The 23,773-nt window shown below is 45.0% G+C and overlaps 1 protein-coding gene across 12 annotated transcripts in view; it reads right to left on the bottom strand.

Moving 5' to 3' along the window:
* Nucleotides 1–1,562: 1,562 nt before the first annotated feature.
* NINL (ninein like) overlaps nt 1,563–23,773 on the bottom strand; it is a 171,541-nt gene continuing 149,330 nt past the window's right edge. For all 12 annotated transcript variants that reach the window (XM_075596324.1, XM_075596322.1, XM_075596320.1 and 9 more), the window contains 5 exons: nt 12,484–12,597; nt 9,725–9,829; nt 6,331–6,543; nt 4,731–4,844; nt 1,563–3,881 (listed from right to left, as the gene is read on the bottom strand). In XM_075596324.1, the coding sequence (XP_075452439.1) occupies nt 3,690–3,881; nt 4,731–4,844; nt 6,331–6,543; nt 9,725–9,829; nt 12,484–12,597 (738 nt within the window). In that variant the 3' untranslated portion in view covers nt 1,563–3,689. The remainder of the gene's footprint in view (nt 3,882–4,730; nt 4,845–6,330; nt 6,544–9,724; nt 9,830–12,483; nt 12,598–23,773) is intronic.

Here is a 23,773-nt window from a genome sequence, read left to right on the forward strand (position 1 = left end):
TAGACTGAGCTGCCAGGACTGGCTAGCTTGAGGCCTCCCTCCGGGGAGGGAGAGTGCACACCCCATACCTCCTACCCTGCTTAGGGGGTAGGGGAAGAGCTAGACCCACTCAGGATGGCCCTAAGCCTGGAGTCGCGTCAGGGCCATCCTGCGGGGAGACAGCCTGCTGTGTGTAACTGAAGAGAGACAATAAAGTGATTGCACTTTTATGGAAACTCCTGCCTGAGAGAGAAGTGTATTAGGAGGGGAAGATATTTCTTCTGTGGATACTTCACCCCATACTGCTGGGGCTGCAGGAGATGGAGGCGCTGCACCAGTAGAGAAGACGGAGGCAACCCCCAGAAGCCTGTCCTGTTCTCCCCCATGTCATCGCGGGAGACTCAGGGCCCCCTGTTGCCAGCAGGTACGCACCACACAGAGACATGTAGCCTGAGCTTTAGACACCCTAGGACACACTATGTGAGATTGGGTGGGGGAAACAGGGCTACATATAATATATGGAGAGATGGGGACGAACCTCTGACTCTGCAAACTGTTGAACTCATATCACACCAAAGGGACTGGCCAGAGGAAATCGAACCCTTCCCAGGTCTCAGCTTACCATGTTTTCACGATAAAAGTAAACAAATACCTATAGATGTCAGGCTTGGATTTAAAAAAAAGGCAATCACCCAGCTGTAACCCCTTAAACATATCACATTGTTTTACTTTGGTTTTAGGAGGGTGTGAGTGAGTATACAAGAGGTTAAAAACCTCTCACCCTGGCAGATCCAGGAATCCACACCCGAGGCTGTAGGTCAGCTAGGTGATTGGAAAGGGGAGGTTTAAAAGGCAGGCAGCAGACCTCCTGCTGACTCTCTACTCTCTACCTGTGAGGAAACTGGTCCCAGAGCGCCTGCCTGCGGGACAGCCGGGGCTCGCACTCTACTGCCAGAGACTAAAGGACCGGCGGTTTGTTTTGCAGACGTTTGCTATATTTCTTTGAAAGTGTACTGCAACCCGCTTTCCCTCGTGAGGGAATGAAAAGACTTTTCTCTGCAAGACCTTGATGTGTAAACTCCTTTCTGACCCTACAGCAGCGGTTGCGCAAACTGGGGGGCAGGAGAATTTCTAGGCCGGGGGGGGGGGGTTACAGAGGTCTTCCCCACGGCATTTAAATGAAATGCCGGGGGAGGCGTGAGGCCTCTGTAACTCACTTACCTGCTGCAAATGACGCAATGGGGCCACGTGACCTGCGATGACATTTGACGCCGAGCCATTGGGAGAGGGGGGGTGCGAACGCTCCGGCTCCCGGGAAGGGGGCCGCAGCTCAAAGTTTGCGCGCCCCTGCCCTACAGTTCCTACGAGGTCGCTCCGTCAGAGGGGTTGACCTTTTAAACGGAAACCTCTGCTTCAGTGCACATAAATGTCTCAGGGCTGCTGGAAAATGTCGTCTTTGTGTTAACTCCCCTCCCCCCCCACACCCCAAAACAAACGATAATCAGTTTGATCATTGCTATAAATAAATTCTGAAAACAATTTGAAGACGTCAAATGAAAGAAAAGACTTTATATTCCAATGTGGTTTTTTTTTATTATTATTTATAACAAAGCTATCATTTTTTCCATGACATTAAAAAAATTCATTACACACTTTGTCCCCACATTTTAGTGAATGAATGTAGATTTTGGTGCAAGTTCTGTATAAATATATACACACACATCATGTATACAAAAACTGTACATTTTCTATGATTAACTATACAATGTAGTAGACAGAACTTCTCAGAGACAGGGGAATTCCCATATGGGAAGAAGACTGAATACTGTATCTGCAGCGGGCTGTTTGGTAGAACATTTTGGTCTTTCATTGTAAGGCAACATGATATTTTAGTTTTTTATATTGCTATTCTCCAGTGCCGTAGTAAGGGATGAAAAGGCAACATCTCATCACTAGCACAAGGAACATATTTTTGTTGTGCAAGATGAAGGAATGGTCGCCACATTTGAGGCTGTTCTTGACCATTTCACACCACTGTTAAGACAAACAACTCATAGAAAAGTATTGTACAGTGCACACTTCTAACAGGTGTTCTGATCCTGGATAAAATTCGAATTTGGTTTGCAGGTCGTAATGCCATTGTATTAAAAAACACTTTAAAAGATCTTCACCTATATTTTCTTTATCATCTAAGGAAGAGACATTTGTGGTCTTCAATGCTCGAGTACAAACTATTTACTATAACCGGTTGTGTTCTGCGGATAAAATGTATCACTATATGTAACAAAGTATAGCCATTAGTCCAATATGATTGTACTGAGCATTTAGACACCCAAAAGTTAAACTTAGATATGCAAATATTGCAAAATACAGCATGGCTGTTGTTGGAGAAAGAACTTAATGCATTAGGTCAGGGGTGTGCAAACTCCCTGCGCTGCACCTCTCCTGCCTGCTCTCCTCCTCGGTCGCGCCCCCCCCCCTCACCTCAAGTGTTGCGTCAAATGACGCTGCGGGGTCATGTCACGTCTCCATGGCAACAGGCGTAATTTGGCGCCGCGTTGCTATAGAGACGCGTGCCTGAAGCCAGGTACGTTTTCAGAGGCCTCGTGCTCTCAGCGCGGGGCCTCTGTAAACGCCACCCCCCCCCCCCCACCAGTTTGCGCACAGCTGCATTAAGTCACAGGTGGCCAACTCCACTCCTCAGGGGGCCACCAACAGGTCAGGTTAAGGCTATCCCTGCTTCAGCACAGGTGGTTCAATCAGTAGCTCAGCCATTGACTGCACCACCTGTGCTGAAGGATATAGATCCTTAAATCCTGACCTGTTGGGGGCCCCTGAGGACTGGAGTTAGCCACTCCTGCATATTTGTACACGAACATGAGACCCATTCTACACTGTGCCATGACCATCCTTTTTCTTAATAATATTAAAAGCAGCAATTTCGCATGGCATGTAGCGAGAGACCTCCCATAAGCAGAAACCCCAAACATGTGTAAACTCTCTGGCGCTTCAACCATGTCACATTCCAGCAAAGTTAAGAGTTACTATCTCCAGAACGTGGATGGGGAGAAGGGTGGATTTGCAGCTTTATAATGAGATCAAGTGATTTAGAGAAGAAAGGTACAACCTCTCTCCAAGGTAAAAAGGTCAAATATACCGCTCAACGACTAACCTTTTCAAAGCCAAGAGAGCCTATATCTTATTTAAATATCCTCTGGTAAGGTAAGGGTTAAAAAGCCTGTTGCAGGAATGCACATCAGAGACCATGCAGCTGCACAGCAGCTATTGGCGTGGTTTAATGCAGCAGTACTATAATTAATGGTGAGCGTTTACTCGCCTAGTCATCCAGACAGAGGACGCACCATCTGGGGACACAAAATGAGTCCCCGAAGGAGCCAGAGACTTCACATAATTGCTGCTCGTTATTTTCAAGGAGACAATTAACCGACAATTATCTAGATCAAAATGTGTGGGGCTGTATAAATGAATGCGCGCTGTCTGCGCTGGATGTGGAGTCCCAGGGCTCAATTCCTTGCCACTTCTGTAGCACGCAACACTGGCTGTGTACACATTCAATCCCCATAATGCATTACTCTTTACATTAAACAGTATACCGCCACCACCCCTCTACATCATTTGAAGTGCAGCGTCGATGCGGAGATCGGGCGGCAGCCCCTGTTCCATGTCACTCTCTCCGTGAAAGCGCAGCATCAGACCGCCAGAGATGCCGGGGCGATCTTCCGAATGACTTTATTCAGAGCAGCAATCTTGTCCTCCAGGACATAGTTCTTCTTCTCTGCGCTCTTCTGCCGCTGCTCCGTCACCTGCAGAGCCTTCATCAGCTGTGAGTTCTCCACATACAGGTCCTTCAGCAGCAGGTCTGATTTAGCATTTTTCTCAAGCTGCCAGAAATAATGCACACGCCGGTTAGTCAGCAACACCATTGTCCTTTCCTTCTCCTGATTAAGGAGTGCTCTCTATCTGCTAGGAGTCTGATGTGCGTATAGATTGCATGCAGAGTTCCTACATGTCTCACAACATACTTATTACCCCATGTGAGTCTATATACTTTCTCCCTTTTAACAATATATGAAGTCCCAGCCTTTAAACTTCACAGTGTAGTTGTGATGCCGGAGGCATATTAAGGTAAACGGACTTGCCCAAGATCACCAGCAGCTGACTCTCTGATTGAACTGGCATCACCCACTTCTAAGGTTGTTACCACTAGGCTCCTCCTCCGATTGTATATTATTTTTTTTGTGTGTCTTGTGCTCTGTAACAGGGTGCAGACTGTTGGGTGACGGCCAGCAAGGAGTTAATACCTGCCTGGAGGACTAATGAGCTCAGCCAGGCTGCTCAAGCTTAAAAGCAGAAGGCAGCTCACAGTCGCCTGTGGCTGGTCTGCAGACGGGCAACAGGTCTGAAGTGTGTTCCTCTGTCATACCATCTATAGGAACTTTTACTTGCTGGAGCTGTATTTTTGTGTTGAACTTTTGACAGGTAAACGTAGGCTTTTATTCAGCCACAGTGCCAGTCTCCTGTTACCCCTCCATGCATCGCCTACATGTTCTTATACTTGTAGTGTATGACTTCTCATATTAGAATGTGTGCTTTGCAATACACCACAGCCTATGCCACCAGGAAACAAATCAACAAGGCTTCTTGACGTATCCAACCCTTCTACACTTCTAGCACTGCTGAGAAAACCACTACAAAACCCTTAACCTGCGATAAGCGGCCCGGGCTCTCACCTGCTCCTTCAGCTGATTGACCTTCTCTTGAAGCATTACCCGTACATTCTTGAGATTCATTTCCACATCCTCCATCCTTTCTTCGATCCTCCTCAGGAGCTTTACGTGCTCTTCCTAAAATAATGGATCACAGAAAACGTATTTCAAGGAACGAGTATTAAGTACGGTACTGTCCCTGCCAAATTCTATACCAAGCACATCTTGCTGTGCAGCGAGGGATTCATTTGTTCTTAGCTGTTAAAATGGCTTTTAATGTAATGCAGAGCAATACATTACAGGCCCCACCGCCTGCAAGGGATTAATAGGACAGAGCAGCAGTGCGCAGCCAAATGATTTTAATGGAATTATATATAGAATTACTTATGAAATGATGATAGCCACCCAATTAATATTAATGATGAACTGTACTGTGGCAGAAGAATGCAATAAAAAGCACAAAGTACAACTTTTAAGGCACAGGGGTGTAAGAATCCACTGACATTTATCTAATCTGACAGAATATGTACTAGCCATGGAACAATTTCTCCAACCCCACACAAGCTATAAAACCACCACACCCTACATCTCCTCTCATTCTCAGCTTAATCCACTAAACCCAGCCACAGACCTCTAGACCAGCAGTGTGCAAACTGGGGGGCGCGAGATTTTTTTTGGGGAGGGGGGATGGGGGGGTGAGGTGAGGGCGGTTGCAGAGGTCCCACGCTCTTCCCCGAGGCATTGAAATTAAATGCCGGGGGACCGCGCCAGGCCTCTGTAACCTCTAATAACCGAAGTCCAGCCGACTTCGGAACACGTGACCACGCAGCATCAAATGACGTCGTGGGTCACGTGACGTCACACAACGCCGCGGCGTCATTTGACGCCGCATGAGGTAAGTGAGTGGGCGCACCAAAAGAGGAGAGCAGGCAGGGGGGCGCAGCAAATAAAGTTTGCGCGCCCCTGCTCTAGACTGCAGGGCCCTCATTACCTTTTGTATTGGTTTGCCTTAATTTGGTATGTCATTTGGTCTATGTATACAGAACAGTGGGATGATGCTGCACGCCCCAATATATCAAATCAAAATAAATACCGGTGCGCCTGGTTCAGGAATCTCTGGGTAGTACTCCAATATGTGATAAGAAGGAAAAACACCTGGGCACTGCGGATTTCTGCTTAGAAAATTTATTGTGAGCCAAAAAGTATGAAGTTTCGGCCTCAGGGGCCTTTCTCAAATGCAAATGGCATGGTCTATGTATAACACTATGTTCCCCATTGGAACACGCTGTAGGATATGGTGGCACTTTATAAATAAATAATAATAATCCTACACCCAAACAAGGTTAATCTCTGACCCCTTTCCCAAGGACCCCGTGCATCTAGAGCCGGGCCCCAAAAATATTCTGCCTGCAAAATTATAGCGCAATGTAGATTTTTCGCTTCCATTGATTTTCGCTAAGTCTGAATTGCGGGCTTCGGCATTTCTCATAGTACTAAAAAAAATAATTAAAAAAGTTAAAATGAACACAGAAAATATATAAATCATTTGCAACAAGTTGCTTTGGTATCTCGGGGTTGAGGACAGTTTCACTTGTAAGTCACTCGGCACGTGACTGCTTTCTACCTGCTGCATGGCCAGTTGCCGGTTTGTCTGCTCTGCGTGGAATCTCAGCTTCTCCTGCAGCTGCTGGACTTTGTGCTGTTCCTCCAGCAGTCTGTTCTGCAGCGGGGACAACTGCTCCTTGGACACTGCGCTGCCCAGCTTCTCTTTTAAATGCTGGACCTCTCGCATGTGCTGAGACTGCGCCAGTGTTAGCTTGGTATTCGCTTCCAGTAGCTGCAATAGGAAGTGAGAACAACTTGGTTAGATGGACAAGAACGTAACACAGGCAAGCATCCATATACTGCTGAATATACACGCCCGCACAGCGCTCATTACCTGTGTGCATGTTCGTCCTCGCTTTTATGTAACTGTTTTTTTTGTGATATACATAACTGTTGTGTTGCCAGGTGTCCAGGATTGAACCGGACTGTCCAGTATTTGAACTCTGTCCAGTAAAAAATTTACAGGTAATACTGGACATGTGTGTGTCTGGTATTACCTCTCTGGACTTACAGTAGTGACCTGACCGGCTTGGGGGGCTGTGGGATTTCCCAGAGAAGGGCTGTTAGGGGACTGGGCAGCTTCCTCCATCCTGATTGGCTGCATTACCTAGCGGCAGCCAATCAGGAAGAGGATTCAGGAGCCTGGGGGTGGGGCCAAGGAGAGGAGGAAACAGCATGGAGCGGAGAGAGGGGGTGTGTGTGTCTCAAACGCGTCACACCTTTCATTGTGTCCAGTAGTTTTGGAGAAGCCACCTGGCAACCCTAATAACTCTGTACCCCTATTGTACCGCGCTGCAGAATATTCTGGCGCTTTACAAATAAACGATAATAGTAATAATACTACACACATTTTGTGTTGTTCTCACCGTTGTGCACACACGAGATCAGTAAGAAAGTTTAATTCTTTCCTTTATTTTGTTTAATGCAGTGACTGCAACACACAAACAATGGAAGAGTGGGACTTTATTACGGAGATCCTTGGCGGGTATGCGACGATGACAAAACGCTCTTTCTGCATACGTCATCGTGGCAGCTGTTGGGCTGTCCGACATCCCCTCCAACATATAAGTGACAAAAATACTACGAACTATTCTACACAAAAGTTAATGCAACCAGGGCCTATACTCCTATTTTGATATTGTTATACACACACACACAAAACTAGGGACTCACAGGTCTTCAACAAAGTTGAATCGTTTATAAATACAGCAACGTTTTAATTTCCATTAGAACTAAGTCTAAATAGCCATTAGATATTAGCTCACCACCGCCTCAAAGTAATCTCTCTAAATCCTGTCATTTCTTAACATTGCTTCCATTCGCTTTCCGACTCCTCCTTTCTCATCCCATATGTAGTATGGCTGGCCCAGACTGCCTCTCTACCTCCTGTCACGTAAGCCCTTAGGAGCTCTAGGCTGTGACTGGCTATCCTGTGGGCATTGACCCCCCCGCCTCATGCTGACTGAGTGACAGAAGAGGTGGTGCCACAAGGGTCTGTGTATAACCAATCATGGTACAGACCTTGTGCCCTCCCTTTCTGGTGTTTCACAGAGGAAGTGCCAAATTATAGTCAGTCAGGTTCCTCCCAGCTTGGGGGTGAGACCTACCAGTCAGTCCCTCCTGGGCTGACTCGTCAAGAGAGATGAGAGGCCTTACTATTACCACAAGGCCAAGCACCATACAGAAGGCCTGGGACTCTCTGACATCCATCTGCATCCGCTGTATAACATCTGCAGTGACTGCAACATTAAAGCATCCCTTTCTCTATACCTCTGCCTGAATCTACAGTCTATTGGGCAGAGGTGTGAAAGAAGTATCCTTGGGTGGGGACTGTCTCTGGGAATACTGGAGACCACTGAAGCTGGAGGCGCTGACACCAAGAGCGAAGTCTGAATTCACCAAAAGTCTGTCCTGTTCCCCACACCATCGCGGACCACTCAGCTCTCTTGGACTCTCACAGGTATGCACGCACCACAAACACCTGTAGCAGCAACATCTTCCAAAGAGGGGGGAAACAGCGCTACACATATAATGGCATTAGGAGGCCAGATGATTGAACAATGGGGGTCAGTTCACCTTTGCAGCTCAGCAGCAGAAAAGCCTGGTTTCTGCCATGTAAAACCAGAGCATATACTCCAAACAAAACAGACGCTGCCCAGCTAGCAAGGGTGTATTAAATGTCATATTGGGTATATGTATATTATAATGTACCTATATACAAATCATGTTTATATTATCGAGCCACAGTGCCTGTGATGATGTTTTGGTAGCTGGCAGTGTATAGAGATTTTCTGTAACAGTGATTGTATTAACAGTGTATTATACTCGTTTTAAGGGAACAGTATTTGCAGTAATGTAATAATTGTCATGAAAAATATGCTAACAATGCCCCGCTATATGGTACTTTAAAATAAATATACGTGGCATGGATATTTGATTTATAACTGACAATTGCTCTTTATTTGAATGAATCACTAGTATGTTATGAAAGGTCAGAAGATCTTTAATAAAAGTGAATATATTTTTTTTATTGTGTATTTGCTAATGGTGCAATCTCCGTTCCAATTATCCCCAAGCCTCAGCCCATATCACATCAATGAGAATGTTCAGCTGAGAACGGCCCGAATGTCAGCTTTTGAGTATATAGAATCTACCCATTAGAAGCGGAAAACAAAAATGATGCCTTGGTATGAAGAAATGCCTTCATGAGGCCATGGGACTTTCTGCTCCTGCTAATTTCATACCACCTGCTTATTTGCATACCAGTAATATTTTTCACACTGAAAGTCACTAGTATGGTAACGTAATCAATATATGAACATGGGAAAGATGTTATAAATGCTTGCAAAATGCTGACACAAAAAATATTCCAAGTCTTTCAATGGATCAAACATTAAATTACAATACGTTGGAGGCCCGTCCACTCCTAATATTGTTCCTGATCCGGCCCCTCCTGAAAGACGGTTGAAGAGCCCTGGCATAAACCCCCTAAATATCTACAAATAAAATGATAGGGAAGATGGCCCATGGCTCATGGTGTTTTGTTTAACTGAAACCGAATACAGTTTTGCAAACTGGGACAAACTACAGATGTAGCTTCGTTGTTCCCAAGATATAGTGGGAGATGTTATGATATTCTTCACCAACACTGAAATTAGACCCTATGGAAACGGTTTTATATTCTGCGTTGTAACGGGATACTTTGTGCAATGTGGGAAAAGAATGTCATGCGGGGTTACATCTGTTAGCATGCAATTAGCGTCACTGCTTAACCCCTTCTATGTAAAATTACAATGCACTGGGACGAGGAGGGGGGGGGGGGGGAGGATTAGGCAGGTCTTTCAGTGTAGCATGGGTCTTCACATGGATTCCCCTTTACTCATGACAAACAAGGTGTGATTACTGTAGTGTACCTGATCCTGGGATTCCTCCAACTCCTCTCTTAGCTGGACCTGGTTTCTTCTAAGGGTCTGACATTCTTCATGGGTCTGTTTAAGGTCAGATTCCAACTCGTGTATCTGTGTCACCGATAAAATTGCAGGTTGGGGAAGGGAGGAGACAAAAACATTATCAACGGAATTTAAAATAGTGTTCTTTATGGGAAGTTCTTCTTAAAAATGCATTTTAAATAAATTAACATCTGGATTATCTAAGGCAGGGGCGCGCAAAATTTTCTGGAGGGAGAGGGAGGGGGGGGGGGCGGCGCTTGAGACATTTAAATTAGATGCCGGTGGAGCGCACAAGGCTTCTGTAACTCCCTCTTACCTGGTCTCCGGCCGCTTCTGGCGACGCATCGCCATGACAACATGGCGTCAAATGGCCACTGGCAGTGCGTTGTCTTATGACATCATGGCGCCAGATAACACCGGAGAAAAGGTAAGGAGGGAGAGCAAGCAGGGGCGCGCAGACAAAAAAAGTTTGCACACCCCTGATCTAAGGCATACAAGCAGTTTTGTACATACAACCGCACGGTTGCCATTCACTTGAATGACAAAGCACATGTATAGTCTCTTGCACAGCTTGGTGAATGCGCCGTTAGCTCTTCTAATGGGGATATGTTCAAGTGTCAAACAGGAACATTGTTTCAAGACCAAAGCAAATTGTGTCATTATCTCTGTGCGACTCAATGCGTCAATTTGCTCTATTTGTTTGCCCCAAATTACTTAACTTGCGCCACAAGCATTTGAATATAAAATAACAAGGTTATAAGAAGTTGCACCCATAACCGGTGCAGTTTTCCTCCGTCTCGGCACCATCTAATACCCCACCAGGCGCAGGTGGCGATGACCTCTGTTCCAAAGAGACCAGCGCCAAATGTAAGAAGCAAGACTAGCGAGATTCATACATCTGTCGCTAGTTCAAAGGTTTGGTCCTTGTTTCGGAGCAAACTGCATCATTTTGTTATCACCTGCCGTCGTAATCTCTGCAGTTGGGAGGTGGGCAATGGTCTTGGTGTTTCGGTTTTGCCTCTAAACCTATGTCTGCTGTAAATTTGGTGTTGGTTTTTGAATTATGGGGAATATGTGAATTTGATCACACACAAAAAAAAAACCTGAAATGTAACCTGGAGCTATTTTTTTCTACAGACTGAAATATTTAGATAATTTCAATTATATTTAGCAAACATAATACACATAAAAGTAGTTGTACTTGTAATAATAATCTATACCAAGGCACGTCATTGGAGCAAGGGGTCGTCTGATCAAAATCAATCTTCATTCAACAAGCCTCCTTGTGCTAGTCAAATGAACCCTTTCACTGCCAGAGAGGCTTGCAATACATCACTGGCAGCAAAAGAGTTCAACATTAAAAAAATAATAATAACCTTCGGCAACATTTACAGTCACATGAGCAGAACACAATGGCAGAACGTGTGAGCAGGACACAATGGCAGGACGTGTGAGCAGGACACAATGGCAGAACGTGTGAGCAGGACACAATGGCAGAACGTGTGAGCAGGACACAATGGCAGAACGTGTGAGCAGGACACAATGGCAGAACGTGTGAGCAGGACACAATGGCAGGACGTGTGAGCAGGACACAATGGCAGAACGTGTGAGCAGGACACAATGGCAGAACGTGTGAGCAGGACACAATGGCAGGACACAATGGCAGAACGTGTGAGCAGGACACAATGGCAGAATGTGTGAGCAGGACACAATGGCAGAACGTGTGAGCAGGACACAATGGCAGAACGTGTGAGCAGGACACAATGGCAGGACACAATGGCAGAACGTGTGAGCAGGACACAATGGCAGGACGTGTGAGCAGGACACAATGGCAGAACGTGTGAGCAGGACACAATGGCAGAACGTGTGAGCAGGACACAATGGCAGAACGTGTGAGCAGGACACAATGGCAGAACGTGTGAGCAGAACACAATGGCAGAACGTGTGAGCAGGACACAATGGCAGAACGTGTGAGCAGGACACAATGGCAGGACACAATGGCAGAACGTGTGAGCAGGACACAATGGCAGGACGTGTGAGCAGAACACAATGGCAGGATGTGTGAGCAGGACACAATGGCAGAACGTGTGAGCAGGACACAATGGCAGAACATGTGAGCAGGACACAATGGCAGAACGTGTGAGCAGGACACAATGGCAGAATGTGTGAGCAGGACACAATGGCAGAACGTGTGAGCAGGACACAATGGCAGAACGTGTGAGCAGGACACAATGGCAGGACGTGTGAGCAGGACACAATGGCAGGACGTGTGAGCAGGACACAATGGCAGAACGTGTGAGCAGGACACAATGGCAGAACGTGTGAGCAGGACACAATGGCAGAACGTGTGAGCAGGACACAATGGCAGAACGTGTGAGCAGAACACAATGGCAGAACGTGTGAGCAGAACACAATGGCAGAACGTGTGAGCAGAACACAATGGCAGAACGTGTGAGCAGAACACAATGGCAGAACGTGTGAGCAGAACACAATGGCAGAACGTGTGAGCAGGACACAATAGCAGAACGTGTGAGCATTCCAAACTCTAGTGCATACGGGTAACATTACTGTAATATCTCAAATATATTCATTTGGCAGTGATAGCAAATGACCAAAGGACTCTCCAGCAAGCTGTAAGACATGCTAAATAGTCTGCAGAACGGTGCAATAGGCTTCTCCTCCCTGGATCTGGGCCTGGATGCCTACTGATGTGTTTGCTTTACCTGATCTGCGGTTTCCTCAAGTTGCTTAGTTATACTCTGGCCCTCGTCTTCTAGAGACTGCTTCTCTCGTTTTAGAGCTGCAACTTGTTCCTGAAGGGCCTCCATAATGAAAACCTATTAAAGCATGTGAGCATATGTAGAAGTGAGAGTCACGGTATGTGGCAAAAAGCATAGTGAGGAAGATTTGTAAATGGATCAAATGTGAAATGCATACCTAGCTCATACTAATTGTGGAGTAATGTATAATGTATAAAGTAACAAAAATAGAAATAGAGGGGGGGGGGGGAACAACTTTAAGTGCAGCCAGCACAGAAGGACTGAAAAAATAAATCACAACGAAGGATATAGCAGTCTTCCCTCAAATCAAGTGCAATGCTACTTATTCAGTGATTTCCAAAAGGTATCCAGTTTATGTTATGTTATGTTATGTTTATGTTACGCATAGAGACAGCAGCGACGTTTCAGGTCCTAACATGGACCTTTCTTCAGGTACTGGAGCAGATCCAAACACACACACATAACCAACCTTTTGGCGCCAAAACCGGATAACAACCCAAGTGCGATAAGTCTAATATTCAAGTATAACAAATCTTATAAAGAAAACTAGTGAGCAAATCAAGTAGCAGCCTGAACTATATACTCAAACAACCTTATAGATGGTCTCGAAGTTTTACAACCATGACAAGAATAGAAAGAGACTCCTACCTGGGATAGCAAGGCCGGAATGCAGCATGACACGCAGCGCAAGCATGTCATTTCCCAGAATCCCTTGCTGCAGTGGAAGCACTGTATGCTAGGTGATAATGGTCAAAGGCAGGGTTGCAGACCTGTCTAAGATAGCGGTGTGCAAACTGGGGGGAGCGCAAGACTTTTTTTGGGAGGTGCGGGCCGCGCGGCTAACGTGGCTTCCGTGGTCCACTCGTGTCCATGAAAAACGCGGCGTCAAATGATGCCGCGGGGCCATGCGACACGGCGTCATTAGACGCCCTTTGCCATGGAGACGCAGTGTCAAATGACGCGGTGGGTCACATGACCCCAAAGCGTCATTTGATGCCGCAGGGGGGGCATGCCACAGCCAGATGATGTAATAATCAGCAACACGGTCAGATACTCCCTCCAGATACACCTCCCACAGCTCTCACTGCTCACCAGCAGGCAACTGCAAAACCGGAAGCGACAGCAGTCCCAAGCAAAATAGCAACAGCTATGTGGCTGACATTACTGCACGAACGGAGAGAGTACCTTGGAGCTGTTGCTATTTTGCTTGGGACTGCTGTCGCTTCCGGTTTTGCAGTTGCCTGCTGGTGATCAGTGAGAGCTGTGGGAGGTGTATCTGGAGGGAGTCTCTGACCATGTTGCTGATTATTACATCATCTGGCTGCGGTGGCTCCAGTGCACCTTGCTGAACCAACGGATACACCAGAGGTGGCACCAACGGGACAGGCTGATACATTCCCTTCACAGCTTCAAGGCGATTGAGTATATCTCATAAATGCTATTATTTTTACTCTGTGAGTGCGCTTTTTATATTTTACAATCCCATAAATACTGTTTTATACTTTATCACACTAGGAGTGCGCCTGTTTTTTCTTCTTGTTTTCTGCAGATATCCTTGGGATTTGGTGATCCTTATATACGGGCAGCAAAACTCCAGTGGACCAAGTACATTTTTTGAAATTTCAACTGACATCTGGTTTTTATTTTATTTTTTATGTTTCATATTTTTTATTTTTGCTATAGATTTCAGTTGTTTTTATCACAAATTCACCCTTTTGGGGATTCTTTGGTCAATAGCCTTGTTAACTCTATCTGATTTACACAGCTGATTTATCCTTATCAAGCTTCCTAAGGCGCTACTATATATCTATATATATATATATATATATATATATATATATATACACACAAAAATACAGGCGCAAATAATAAGTATTAAACCGATATAGAGTAAGACTACGTAAGACTGGGGACAATTGAAGAACCAATAGGTGATGTCTAAAGTAGCAGATTTTTCAAGCATATAGGACATACACAATCCTCTTCTCACTGCTGTTCTGTATGGTGGCTTGTCCTGGCTCCACGTGGAACACTGAGACTCCGCGAGATGTAACAGATTCGTCTGCAGCTGCTTCCAATCTCTTCCTCACTGTTCCCCAGATCTCGCGAGATTTGACGTCAGCGTGATGTTGTGTCCATTAATGGGGAATAGTGAGGGAATAGTGTCCAGCAAAGTTCATAAGGCAATGTTATCAAATAATTATTGCTGATATTTCGGAGAGTAAAATAAGGACTAAATAATGATATTAGAACCTCCATCCTACGCGTTTCGTCTTATCTAAATACTTCATTAGGTGAAGACATTTTACTTTGGTAGTTGTAGTTCTCTTTTACTCCCTCTACAGCAGGGGGGCGCAAACTTTTTTCCCTGCGCCCCCCTGCCGGCTGTCCCCTCACTCCCGCGCCCCCCCCAACCCCAACTTACCCTCGCTCCGGCGTAATGACGTCACGTTGCCATAGCAACGCGACGTCACATGACCTCGCAGCGTCATTTTGACGCCGCGTTGCCATGGCGACGCCGGGAGGAAGCCGCCGGAGCCACGGGTAAGTATGGTTTACAGAGGCCCTGCAGCTCCCCCGGCACTTAATTTAAGTGCCTTCGGGAAGCGCGCGGGGCCTCTGTAAACCCCGCGCCCCCAGTCGGCAGTCTCGCGCCCCCCCTGGGGGTCGCGCCCCACAGTTTGCGCACCGCTGCTCTACAGCATGGGTTACGTGCGCCGAGCAGATGCTTTCGCTGATCGCGCATGCGCAGGACATCACCATGGCAACAGAGGACGTTCCCACTAGCCAGCCAAGATCCGGATGTCTGCTACACCCATTACTGGTTCACAGAGCTGACGGCTGATCCAAAATGGCCACCGGTCATCACCATGACGACCGAGGACGCTTTAGCCATCAAGACACGGGACAGATTGCTGCACTCCTCACTAATTTGCCGATCTGACGGCTGATGTAAAATGGCCGCCATAGATGGGATTATACAAAATACGCCTGCACATGGCATCACCATGACAACGGAGGAGGCGTTGCACAGTTGTGATTAGGACAGCTGGTATGCTCCTGTTTTTCAAAATGGCCACCTTCTGCTGATTGGAGTAAACAAGAGACACACCACACAGACACCATTGATTGGTTGATTGTTTGATTGTTGATTGCTTTCTGATTTGATTGTTTGACTGTTGATTACTTTCTGGTGATTTGAATGTTTGATTGTTGATGGCTTTCTGGTGATTTGGACACTGGTGTTTTGGGTATAAAAGTCACTCTGGGCAGGGGTCTCATTGCACACCGCCCCTGAAGAAGATCCCTCCCCGGGATCGAAACGCTGACTATGGTCGATACTTCTGGTGTCACACACACACCCACACACCCACACTCACCCCCCCCCCCCACACACACCCACACTCACGGCGGGAGGCAGAGAGACTGCGCTACCACCTCCCACACCGCAGGCTGACACGAGGACCGGGGGGGAAGCAGAGACTGTGGGGGAAGGGGGAGAACACCCGCTACAATCGACTAGCCTCTTAGCAGGCAGGAAAGGAAGAGGATGCCCATGCGTGGCCTTGAGGAAAAAAATTATTGGCAGCCCGCCAAGTCCTGTCAGCCAATCAGGCTGCTGGATTTAAAAAAGAAAAATTGAAAAAATGTTTTCAGTGCGAGCACCGCGTGCGCTGCTTGGGCGGCCATGAGGAGGTCGCCACGGGCCTGTGGGCGACTGGATTTGTCGAAAACTGTGTGTGTGTATATATAATATATATATATTATATATGTATATATAATATATATATATGTATATATATATATATATCTGTAATTGGCGGATCGGCCTGTCACTCACCCAGAGACAGCTAGTAAGACTGCACATCCCTCCACCTCAGTGTTAGACTGAGCGTCCTCTCACTCACACATGAAACTGAAGGATGGAATTTTTATGGTTGTGGGGGTGCAGAAGGAGAGAGAACAAGTGTTAATGTCCTAATTAATATGGGAGATGGAGGTAATTGATTTTTTTTAGGTAGGTTTCCATTCAAAGGTTCAGCTGTTACAGGGTTACTAAGCAACAATCTAAGCCAATGAAATTGCCCATCCCCTCTGTGATAGGCTGATCAGCTACACCATACACAGACCCAGAGATACATATACAGCCATACCCCGCATTAACGTACACAATGGGACCGGAGCATGTATGTAAAGTGAAAATGTACTTAAAGTGAAGCACCACCTTTTCCCCACTTACCGATGCATGTACTGTACTGCAATCATCATATACGTGCATAACTGATGTTAATAACACATTTGTAACAGGCTCTATAGTCTCCCCGCTTGCGCACAGCTTCGGTACAGGTAGGGAGCCGGTGTTGCTGTTCAGGACGTGCTGACAGGCGCATGCGTGAGCTGCCGTTTGCCTATTGAGCGAGATGTACTTACTCACGAGTGTACTTAAAGTGAGTGTCCTTAAACCGGGGTATGCCTGTATACACACACTGACAGGTGTTAATGTCCTAATTAATGTAATCTATCTATATTTCTCTAAGGATGTCTGCACATCCCTCTGTGATAGGCTGAGTGGCCTGTCACTCACCCAGAGAAAGCTAATAAGACTGCACATCCCTCCCCCTCTGTTAGACTGGCCGGACTCTCATTCATCCAGGAAACACTGGTGGAGGTAATTTTAATGGCAGTGGGGTGCAGAGGGAGAGTAACAGGTGTTCATGTCCTTATTAATATCCATATATAAAAGCCTAGGGATCCCTCTGTGATGATCTTAACAGTCGGTCACTCACCTAGAGACAGCCAAGAAGACTGCCTCTCACTCACCCAGGAATTTTAATGGCATTGGGGTGCAGAGGGAGAGTGACAGGTGTTAATGTCCTAATTAATGTAGGCTGCACATCACTCTGCTCGCCCCTCCGGCATCATCTGACTTCACAATGTCATGTGACATCGCCAGAAGCCGCCAGATGCACGGTAAGAGATTATACAGAGGCCTTGTACGCTGCCCCGGCATTTCATTTAGATGTTGTGGGGAAGAGCGCGGAGTTTCTGTAAGCGCCAGCCCCCCCCATCAGTTTGCACACGCATCCCTGGTGTAGGCAAATGGGCAGGAATGGTGTAGGGCACACGGCGATGGGGGAGAGGTGTAGGGGGCACATGGTTGATGAATATTTAATGAATAACCTTTAAGATCTGCTAGATCGGCGTAGGTTATGCCAGGTACACCTAGTTATACATTCAATCCATAAAAAGAGTGACTCAATAGATGTACATATAAAAAGAACACTTTAAATACTAAACATTAATGTAATCCGATTGCCAAAATATAAATAGTGGCCACACTAAAAACGTACTCTAGATTAACAAGAAATACTAGTACTAATAATATTAAAACTACTAATGAAAAAAAACTTAAAAAATATCAAAGGCAAAACGTAGAGACCAGAAGTACCCAATGATTAAAATACATACATGACCATACAGACCAGACTAGCCCACAGTCAGAGAGAAGACATTTTAGAGAAAACATACAGCCTCTCGGCTCTCGGGTTGACTGTATCTAGTGTAAATATCCATGTACTCTTTCTGGAGCAGAAGTTCCTCTCTCTTACATCCTCTTCTAAGAGGACCCACCGAATCGTTAATCTGAAATATTTAAATTGGCTAACATTATATTTGGCCTGAAAACAAATGTCTAGCAACTGGAACATCCAAAGTGGGACTTCAGTGTTTTTTTTTTTGTTTGTTTTTTAAGAGCAGCAGTCCAAGCTGTTGTTTTGTTTCTTTTTTTTCTCTCCCTTTAATATGTGCATCAATACAATCCACACAATGATAAGTAATTAGCTAAGTTGCTGATCGATCCATTCTCCTGTGATCGTTCGGTGAAGATTTGGCTCAGGGGTTTACTAAATGGCTGGTCGCGGCTGGGCCCTGACTCGGCTGCCTGGAGGACCTTTCCTCTCTCTGTCCCACGCCGATGAGCTTCCACTGCCGGCGCGCGACGGGGCTCTCTGACGTCAGTGTGCCAGAAGCTGGGCCATGCTTACTTCCGGCGCGCAGACAGAGAGCCCTGTTGTGCGCCGGCAGTGGAAGCTCATCGGCGTGGGACAGGGAGAGGAAAGGTCCTGCAGGCAGCTGAGAGCCTGGCCAGAGGTCGGGGGAAATTTGCAGCACCGGCCTGGTCCCCGCCCCCAGCCCAGGCTATCCCCCCCTCTCGGCGGCCCTGCTCGCAACAGAGTGAAGAAGGGGACCGATCAGAAGCTCCCAAGTCCGCTCGCCCGATCTGACGGAGCAAAGAGTCCAGTCTCCACGGTTAAAATCTGATCAGCTGGAGGAGGAGGCTGGCAGCTCAGAGTTTATGATCTGCGGCAAACTTTTGTTCCCTGGTGGTTTTGGATATTTTTGCTGCTCCCCTGGGGTCCTGTTGGACCTAGGTGGGGTGCAAGAAATCTAAGAGAAAGATGATTTTTCAACAGATTCAAAGTTATTTTTGTTAAATTTCTGTGGGTAAACTGATCCTACTGATTTTACTAATTTGTCTAAGGACCTAAATTATATCCCCACTTATTATACTTACAAGTTGTGAACTCTATAGAATGAGCAGAAATATTTAACGTAAGAGGTTTAGGCTGTTCATTTGAACCAAAGCTAAATACTTGTTTCACAAACTCTGTCCATAATAGGGGTAGGAATTCAGAGGTTAAGAAGTTTGGAAGTTGGGAGGAATCCGTATGAAGGAGTCCCTCAACGGAGTTTTGGGCGCCCCGGAATCCTCGAGGCTTGTGCCTCCTCCCCCTATTTGGACTTCTTCTAGCCCTTTATTTTGGTCCAGAGAAGGAGCAATAGTTAAAAGGTTTTAGGGTGGATAGTAGGTCCATCCCCCCCTATACCCGCTGTTGTTGCGGTTTTCTGTTCTTTTTTTCCCTCAAGGTGTCTCCCCCCAGTACCATCACAGATCAACAGGGAGGATGCGCCTCCCCTTCTTTAAAGAGGATCGTAGTAAGTCATCAACTTTAGGTAACGGATCCGACACACGCACATTATACATCATATATTACGATAAACAGAGAGCTAGACTTAACATGTAATCCATGACCAATCAATTACCTATAAAAGTAGTCTCTCTAAATGTAAAGGGACTAAACTCGAATAACAAAAGGAGACTAGCCCTGAGACAATTTAAGAAGATGCAGGCGGATATTTCGTTTCTCCAGGAAACTCGTTTTTATACCCAAGACCCACCCAACACTTTTCGGGGTAGCTACCAGTTGGCATAGTATTCTTCTTTTACCAAAAAATTTAAAGGAGTAGCCATTCTGCTAAAAAAAAGATATCCCATTTAAAATGGAAGAAATAAAAAGAGATAAGGAGGGTAGATTTATATTGGTGAGGCTTTTTTGTCAGGGATTAAGGTAACCCTAGTGAATATATATGCTTCAAATGATCAACAAATTGATTTTCTGAAATCAAGTCTAGAAGAAATTGGGGAGTCCCCTCCAGGGGATATAATACTAGGCAGAGATTTTAATATGACCCCGAATCCTGATCTGGACAAGTCCACGTCACCAAATCAAAAACTAGCGAATGATGTACTTAACAAATCAAAAAGTATTAGGAAACTTAAAAGAATTCACACTAGAAGACGCTTGGTGCACTAAGAATAAAAACCAAAGAGACTATACATTTTACTCTCCCCCTCATGATATTTATACAAGAATTGACAATATATTTGAACCTTTTGGATTGAGTCGCCCAGACAGAAATAGGACAATAACATGGTCGGACCACGCCCCAGTGGAAATGGTCCTGAAACCCCCCTTTATTAGACCTACAGTTTTTCAATGGCGTCCAAATGATTCGCTTCTGAATCAGACTGGGATAGAGGAGGAGATAAGGAATGTATTGGTAGACTATTTTAAGTTAAATAAAGGTTCAGTTGAAAGCCCGACCACTCTGTGGGAAGCCCATAAAGCCTCTATAAGAGGTCAATTCAAGGAAAGTTAACGGCAAAAATAATTGAGTTAGAACAGGAACATAAACACCCATGCAGGAAAATGTATAAACTTCTACGCCAGGCCAGAGAGGAATTACATAGATTAAGTTTGAAGACACAGAAAAACCACTAAAATGGACTCAAAAGTAGAAAAAATGATCAGCAGTCCTGCCGCTCCTGACCGAGATCCAGACTCACCAGCGGAAGAAGTTAAAAATACTTTATTGGTCTCCATAAAACGGATACAATCCACAAACAAAAAGGAACCTCCTCCCACGCGTTTCAACCCAACTGGTCTTTCTCAAGGAGTGTACTCCCACTCCTTGAGAAAGACCAGTTTGGTTGAAACGCGTGGGCGGAGGTTCCTTTTTGTTTGTGGACTGTATCCGTTTTATGTAGACCAATAAAGTATTTTTAACTTCTTCCGCTGGCGAGTCTGGATCTCGGTCAGGAGCGGCAGGACTGCTGATCATTTTTTCTACGTTTGTGCCATTACGATCTAATAGACGCCGAAGAGGAACACCAGACACCCGCTCTGGGTGGACCGCAAAGCCAGGAGGCGGGGGAACCGGTACCAATTGTGAGTACAAGCATGACTCCATACCTGTTTACTATTAGGAATTGGGACATTTGCAGCCACAGTACTATCATTCATAGACGTGGGTTTGCACCTATTCCATCCCTGCATTTATCTCCATACTAGGCTTACAACTTCATTATATGCTCCGCTATGTACTTTCATCACTCAGGCTTATATTGCCATATACAATCAGTTTGCCCTGGAGGCTACAGATGGACTTTTCTACTTCTACTAAAATGGACTCGTCTGACTGAGGTCAAACGAGTTCATTTTAGTAGAAGTAGAAAAGTCAATATAAATATAATATATATCAATATAAAGGCAATAAAGCAGATAAGCTGCTCGCAAATAAGTTAAGAGGGGTTAAATCTAAAACGCAAGTTTCTGCAATAAGAAGGGGTAACGGGGAAGTCACACATAAACCTTTCCAAATAGCCGAAGAGTTTTCTAAATACTATAATAAATTGTATAATCTTGATTCATCAGACCCCAATTTTAATAGAGCATCTACAGAACAAATAGATAGCTATTTACAGGCTTGCGATTTCCCAAAGTTGTCCACAGAAGAGCTGGAGGGTCTCAATATTAAAATAAATATTTTAGAGTTAAGAGAGGTTATTAAAGGATTGAAACCCTCAAATGCTACTGGTCCAGACGGATTCTCAAATCTATATTATAACAAATATTTTGGAATTTTAGCTCCATATCTCCTAGACATGTTCAATAGTTTTTTTTAGAGGGTACCCGGATCCCCATGCAAATGTCAAAAGCAAATTTGGTAGTGATACCCAAAGAAGGTAAAGACCCAATGAGTTACGCAAGTTATAAGCCAAGCTCACTTCTTAATACAGATTTGAAATTCTATAGTAAAATTCTGGCGAATAGATTTAATCCACTTCTTCCCCGCATAATACATAATGATCAGGTAGGTTTTATAAGTAAGCATCAAGCCTCGGATAATCCGCGTAAATGTCTTAATATTAGATTAGATACATTTCTCTAAACCCAAAGTGATGTTACTGAGTTTAGAATCCGAAAAAGTGTTCAACAGAATTAAATGGGATTTTCTGGATAGAACTATGCAAGCATTCAGTTTCTCTGGCCCATTTCTGAAAGGGGTTAAGGCACTATATGACTCGCCAACGGCTTTTTAAAAAAAAAAGCCGGGTGGTGAGCTAAATCAAATTAAAATCAGGAATGGTACTAAGAAGGGCTGTCCCTTATCTCCTTTGCTTTTTGCGTTAACAATTGAGCCTCTTGCAACTAGAATTAGGAAAAACCCCGATATACAGGGCATTAGAATCGTTTGGAAAATCTCAAATTATGTTTGTTTGCTGATGATATTATTCTGACAGTTTCTAACCCCCTGACTTCCCTTCCGAATTTACAAGAAGGGCTCTCTGAGTTTGGCTCTCTTTCAGGTTACAAAATTAACTCTTCCAAGTCAGAGGCATAAATGTAACTTTATCAGACTTTGAAGTAAAACTAATTTAATTACATTTCAATTACAATTTGAATAAAGCAAGACTGAAATACCTAGGGATTTTTATCACAAAAAAATATCACTCTCTCTATAAATATAACTACCCAGAGCTTTTTACAAGAATTAAACGGGATCTTCTATTATGGAATGGTCACCAAATATCTTGGATGGGCCATATTATATCAGTTAAGATGAAAGTTCTCCCAAAATTACTATATTACTTTCAGACATTTCCGGTCGCTATTTCGATAAAATATATAAGGGATTTGCAGAACAAGATTTATGCAGTTTATATGGGGTAACAAGAGACCAAGAGTTACGAGATCAGTTTTACTCGCACCCAGAGAAAGAGGAAGACTAGCGGTCACGGATATAAAGAAATATTATTTAGCCTCTCATTTGAAACAGGTTATTTATTGGCATTCCCTGGAAAAACAATATAGGTGGGTAGAGTTAGAAAATATTTTGAATAGCTCAGCGGCACTTCCGGCTCTTTTATGGAAAAATAAAATTAATAAAAACCCTAGAGCTGATCTCTATGATTCGGCAGTAATAAGATTCTCTCAAGATTTGGCAAAGGGTTAAATCTCAATATCAGCTAGTATCAGCTCCCTTGAGATGCAACCCTATTTTCGACAACCCTGATTTTGGTCCGGGATGGTTTACCAGTACTTTTGATGTGTGGAAGACTAAGAATATTAGAGATGTGGGAGATTTATCTAAAGGTTAACTGTTAACTTTGGGGGAATTTTGTCAGAAATACTCTTTCACGGGCTCTGAGGTGTTCAGATTTCTTCAAGTTTGCTACTATGTTAGGCAGCTGTCCCCGGGTGGGTTTTTATAGCTCTGTATTTGAGGAGCTACGTAGAAACGGAAATTATCAAAGGGGACTCATCTCAACTTTTTATCAAGTCCTTATTTCTCGGGAAATTAACGCTTCCTACGCCCACGGTTATATGGATCAATGGGCTCAGGATTTCCAGACAGTGATCTCATGGGAAGACTGGGAAGATATATGGCACAATGCAACAAATACGTCTATTTGCAATATCTCAAAAGAGAATACAGCTCAGCCCCGTTATAGCGCGGTCCTCGGGTGCCACCCGATCCGACCGCGCTATAATCGGGGTTGCGTTAATTTTAAAAAAAAGTGTAAAAAATGGCCGCCGTTCACCCGATC

The sequence above is a fragment of the Ascaphus truei genome, chromosome 4, assembly GCF_040206685.1.
Source record: "Ascaphus truei isolate aAscTru1 chromosome 4, aAscTru1.hap1, whole genome shotgun sequence".
Classification (NCBI taxonomy): domain Eukaryota; kingdom Metazoa; phylum Chordata; class Amphibia; order Anura; family Ascaphidae; genus Ascaphus; species Ascaphus truei.